Below are 5,626 nucleotides of genomic sequence, written 5' to 3'. Positions count from 1 at the left end.
AAAATAAGTAAACCAGCGTACATTTTTCATTTCATCTTTAAGGATGAATATTTTCCTTCGCAAAACGCTTGCCTCACAGAGACGAGCTCAGACTACTATCTTTTGTTTACACCTTAACAGGAAGTCTTAATGCGTATGCAGAATGAAGTGCTCCCATTAATCTTCTATGGATGACTCAAAAGAATGTCTTTAAATAGAAACAGAAATTTCGTCACGTAGTGAAAGCTTGGCTCTGGTCATACCCTGGCACTGCTAACTCACTGTCTGGTCTGTTTCCAGAGAGGGTGATGAGAGACTAACGGCTGATGTCCAGTAACACACCATCTGTATTTTGTAAAGACGGGACAGTCTGGCTAATCTCCTGTCCAAAACACACAGCAGGGGTCAGCACAGATGATAGAAATACACTCATAGGCTACTCAGAGTAGGAGACACTGTATGGCACTATACATTCTCAGACTTGTATTCACCTTCAAAAGCTCCCAAAAGCCAGTGGACAACAACAGAAGGTATATAAATAGTTGTATTTCAGACGATGAAAAATATAAGTTATCAAAACACTTTGCCACAGTTATGCAGATGTTCAAACTACAATTACCATATTCCTTTTTATGCGTAAACAGAAGAGGTTTGAATATACTGTAGTGTGCTGGGGTTGTTCCCAGCATGTTGCGGGGTAAAAAAAGACTGCTTCATTCCTCTTTTGTTGAGATCATTCAGTTTTTATTTCCCTTTTGTGTCAGTATTAGTGTGTGCGTTGTTTATCATTTGATCCTTGCTTTGTGCCCATAAGTCCTCTATTAGTATGCCTTCTGTTGATTGATCCCTCTGTTAGTTTAATTTCTAAATACAAGACCCACAGCCAAAACTGAAGCAATGTTCTGCTTGCCTTCTTCCAATAACTCCTAGTCGCTAAAATACTACATGTCTTATAAATTGAACTTGCTTACAAACACAGTTTAAAGAGCTCATTCACTATTTGGTAGTGATGGAATAGAGTTGGCATGCCCACACAAGACCAGTGGAAATGGGTGTTGGAGGCTTTGTAGATAAATCGCCCACAATTTGAGGAGGATTTGTCCCTCAAGGAGCCCTTTAAAGGCGTTGTCTGAGGCTGCTGACACAGCGCGCCAGAAGTTATGGCTGAGGTGCTCACAGACTTGGGGACATGTGAATTAACATGGATTACATGAAGAAACCTGTTGTCTCTAGATGTTTGGTTGTATAAAGTGACCAGGGTTCGAATCACGTTTTATTCCCTTACTGGGTTCATAATCCTATCTCTTACTCTAACCCAGGTTTAGATCCAATTCCAAACTTTACCCTAACCCGGGTTTGTACGCCAGGGGGTTGTTTCCCCCAAACTCTCTCATCCTTTACCCTAAATAGCCTGTGGCTTGTAATAGTAAAGTGAGATTGATGTTAAGATAATTAGGGAGTGCATCATTCAGACTCGCAGATTTGCATGTGAAATATTTTGAGGTGTATCTGTTGTTGTCCCTGGTATTGACATGTGACCTTACCCATTGGGACACCAGACACTACTGTTGAGCTTTCTTGAAGTGTCAGGGGACCAAATGCAATTGAAACACTGACAAATGAAGGTGCAGACTTAACAACCCCAGTGAAATACTCATAAAGGCATTTTTGTTGTTAAGTGTTGTATGATAGCACAGCCTGTTGTTATAATACTTTGGTAGGTTGTTGAGTATGAGCTTGCATGTGACAGTGACATGTTTGTCAGCTGTGGGAAGTCCCGAACCAAAAGCACGAGACTTAACAAAAAAATGAATTTAAAAAGTCTGATTATATGTTATTTACAGTGTTGTAATGGGCAATGCTGCTTTGCATTTCACCTTTTGTGAATAAATATGCAGTAAAGTGTGTGGTATAGTCCTGTTCTGGCCAATCCATTTTGATTAACAGACAGCAATATGGTGTGTGGTATAGTTCTCTGTGCATTGGAGCAGATAAAATATACATTACAAACTCTGACTGTAATGTAACTGTAATGATGTAATAATCATAATAATGAAAAATGTTTTTGGAGGAAATGTGTATGTAAAGGTATCATGAATCAGTTTAATTTTGAATAATAACCTGATTTCCCAGCTTGATGTGTTGCTGAATTTATGACATAAGAAATAAGAGGGGATGGACAGTACCTGGATTATGTAAAACATGACGATGTGGTCTTGCGTATTTTACCCACCGATAAGCTTTTATTTGCTTGGCTCCAAAAACATGTTGCTCCCTAATCCTGTTACGTAACTCAGCAATGATCATGTGGTGCCTCTGGGCCTCCATAAACAGATATTAAGTCCATCTGAATCCCAGTGTCAATAGCCGATGACAGCAAGAACTGTTGCAGAAAGTAATATACTCTGTAAAAGCTCAGTCTTGACCAGAAATACCCTAAAGCATGTGCCAGGCAGATAGACACAAAGGACATCTCCCTGCAATAATTAGCTGGAGAATGTTTAAGACCAACTACATTTGAAAGCTATCTATGGTCATGAATGATTCCTTAAAAGAAAGTTGTATTTCGTAGACGCAAAATGAACTTCATCAAGAAACTGGAGACAACTTTTAAAATCATAGAATTAACTGAAATCTCTTGCTTTCTTTCTCAGATGCCATGCCTTTGCATACGAGGCCACTTGTCAGCTAAGACTACCCTGTTTATAAACACACACACACACACACACACACACAGACACACATATACACACACACACACACACACACACACACACACACACCACACACACACACACATATACACACACACAAATATCTTCCACTACAAACTATGCATCCAACCATGGATTCTGACCCTGAGGCGGATCCTCAGCCTCCCCTAGACGAAGACGCCCCAGACCTTGAGTGTGCCATCTGCTTCAGCCAGTTCGACAACGTCTTCCGCACCCCCAAGATGCTCGGCTGCAATCACACCTTCTGCTTGGAGTGCTTGGCCCGCATGAACGTCAAGTCAGCGCAGCCTAACTCCATCCAGTGCCCTCTGTGCCGGGGCTTCACCCCCCTGCCCAACCTAGGGCTGCCCAAGCTGACCACGGACTCCACCGTGCTGTCCTACCTGCCGGCTGCCATGCAGCGCGTCTACAGCATCCGCTTCAGCCGCAACAAGGGGCGGCTGCAGGTGAAGCGGCCCAATGAAGGCGTCCCACCTCTGGATGCACAGACGGTCAGCCACACGCTGGATGTGGGGCAGCCATCCAACAGTGGCAGCAGCGGGGCCAGTGGGGAGCAGCAGGGGCAGGCCCAGGGGAGAGGCTGCCTGGCTGGACTGCGCAGGCTGGGCCGGAGGCCCGCCTGTCGAGCCTGCATCATGGCCACCACCGTCCTGCTCATGGTGTTGCTCACCATCGTCGTCATCTTCCTCCTCTCGTCTCGGCGGTAGACTGTCCAGCTGCCTCTCCAAGGGATGAGCAAAGACCTGCAATGCAGTATGCATGATGATGTCTTTGCTGCACTGGTAAAACTGTAGGGACAGAGGAACAAAACCATACCTGGATAGGCTTACAACAGGCCTTCATAATATGGACTAGGTTCTGACATGCATCTGGAATGTAGCACTTATATTTTTAGAGCTATAATATTTTATATTTCTTGAGGTTGGTTTTATAACTGGAAAGCTCTTCAGAGGGTGAGCTCCCCTTCAGGCTCTGGAATGACGGTAAAACTGAAACTGAGTGTAGTCAAACTGTGAAGTTCTGTAGTGCTTTAATACCAATAAAACTTTTCATAGACAGAGAAGAGCCAAACCATATTTCCTTGGCAGTAATGCCATACTCACAATATGTGACCTACAACCAGGCAACACACCAATTATTTCTTGTTTTCCATTCAATGTGCTTTCATGCAAAAGACTAACTACTGCTATGCAAATCTACAGTTACCTTTTTACATGATTCTGAGAATTGGAAAAAGGCCTTGCACAAGTCTATCAACAGGCATACAATAAATAATGAAGAGCCCTTTCCCCTAGCATACTAGCACTTTTAATGTTTGTAGTCATTTTCTTTTTTTCAGTTATACATTAAAAAATGGAACCATTGTTATTTGAGATATGTCAGCCAAAATAATCCCCCTAACTATTCTGTCATTAAAAGGATTACTTCTTGTTAAATAATTATGCTTTGATAATAATTTGCTTTGAATAGTCATCGATGATTGTACATTGATGTCTCGCCTTCAGTTTGGATTTGTCAAGAATGTGTCCACGAGGTGGCAGTACATCCCAAATGAACATGGCCAAAATCTATTCAAACTCACGGCATGCTTACGCAATGGAAAAGTACAACGTGAGTGTTCAGATTACTTCAAGGTCTATGAGTTTCTCTGGAGAAGTTTAGTGTATTGAAGAGAAGAATGACCTGGTCACGCAAGCCAGTAGTGCGCAATGATGTATCGCGCTTCTAATGAAGATGACTACTATGACTGTGATGACAAGATCAGCGGGGAAATTCATTATTGCACATGGTGGTTAAAAAAAAAAAAACAGGAAGAATTGAGGAATTGTTTCATGAACCATGAAATCAGGAAGAATTGTTTAATGTTACATGTAATAGTAACGTTACATGGAATTTTAGACAGCTCGTAAGGTGATGCGCATAACACAAAACATGACCTAGTTGGTCGGTCAGCTATGAATTCTCAGTACTCACTGACAGGTCAGCTACCGGTGAAAACACCGGATGATGAAAATTAGCTCAGATGTAGGACTGGCCCATAATGTAACATCATTATTACACTCCGAAGTCACCATTGATGGAAAACGACAGGAAATGAGCACGCAAGCTAACCATATGACCCTCAAAGCCCTGCCGGCTGTTCACATAAGTTATTCGTACCTAAAGGTTAGTCTACCTCGTGTGGTTGGCTCAGACGGCCAAAGCAAATATAACCGAAGCGTTAACCAGTCTGACTACAGATGTGGCTGTGGTTTTGTCATGTCGTATTCTCTGTAGACTACCGAAACGCAAAGGTGAACGGTAGGGTCAGTGTATAAATTATTTTCAACTGCGTTTCCTTGGAAACTGGCACAGTTGCAACGCTACTGGCAGGCAACAGTTTTTCATAAAATTATATAACAGAGCCAAGTGTGTGTGTGAAGACAGGGATAGAACGAAACTAAATCTGTAATGCACAACTCGTCAATAAAATAACTTTATCAATAAGAGAAAATTCAGTCTCCTTCACCTTCATGACCCTATCTCCAGGATGCACTATACAGGATGATATATGACTACCTCTGTGACAGCCCCACAACCTGGTGCACTCCTAGAATCCTTCCCTGAACTCCTCAACTAAATCACCAACGTGCCTACTAGACCCTATCCCTACATAACTACTTAAACACACACTACCATTATTAAATGAGACAATACTTAAAGTTATTAACAATTCACAAATGTCAAGATACGTTCCACAATCGTTCAAAATAGAAGGGATCAAACCATCCCTCAAAAAAACTAACCTTGATCCTGATAATCTGGCTAACTATAGGACTACGTCCATCCTCCCTTTCATGTCAAAAACAATTGAAAAAGTTATAGCAAAGCAACGTACCTCCTTTCTACATAAAAAAAAACAATATCCAAGA

At 42.0% G+C, this 5,626-nt stretch overlaps 1 protein-coding gene across 1 annotated transcript; it reads left to right on the top strand.

Annotated features, from left to right (window-relative positions):
* Window positions 1-2,824: 2,824 nt before the first annotated feature.
* LOC308376338 (RING finger protein 228) lies at window positions 2,825-3,421 on the top strand (the record flags this gene model as incomplete). Its single annotated transcript, XM_080852634.1, has 1 exon — window positions 2,825-3,421. The coding sequence occupies one exon, from the start codon at window positions 2,825-2,827 to the stop codon at window positions 3,419-3,421; it is 597 nt and encodes a 198-aa protein (XP_080708760.1).
* Between the last annotated feature and the right edge of the window lie 2,205 nt (window positions 3,422-5,626).

This window comes from Sprattus sprattus, assembly GCF_963457725.1.
Source record: "Sprattus sprattus genome assembly, chromosome: 15".
NCBI lineage: Eukaryota > Metazoa > Chordata > Actinopteri > Clupeiformes > Clupeidae > Sprattus > Sprattus sprattus.
This window is presented reverse-complemented; position numbering and strand designations above follow the sequence as displayed.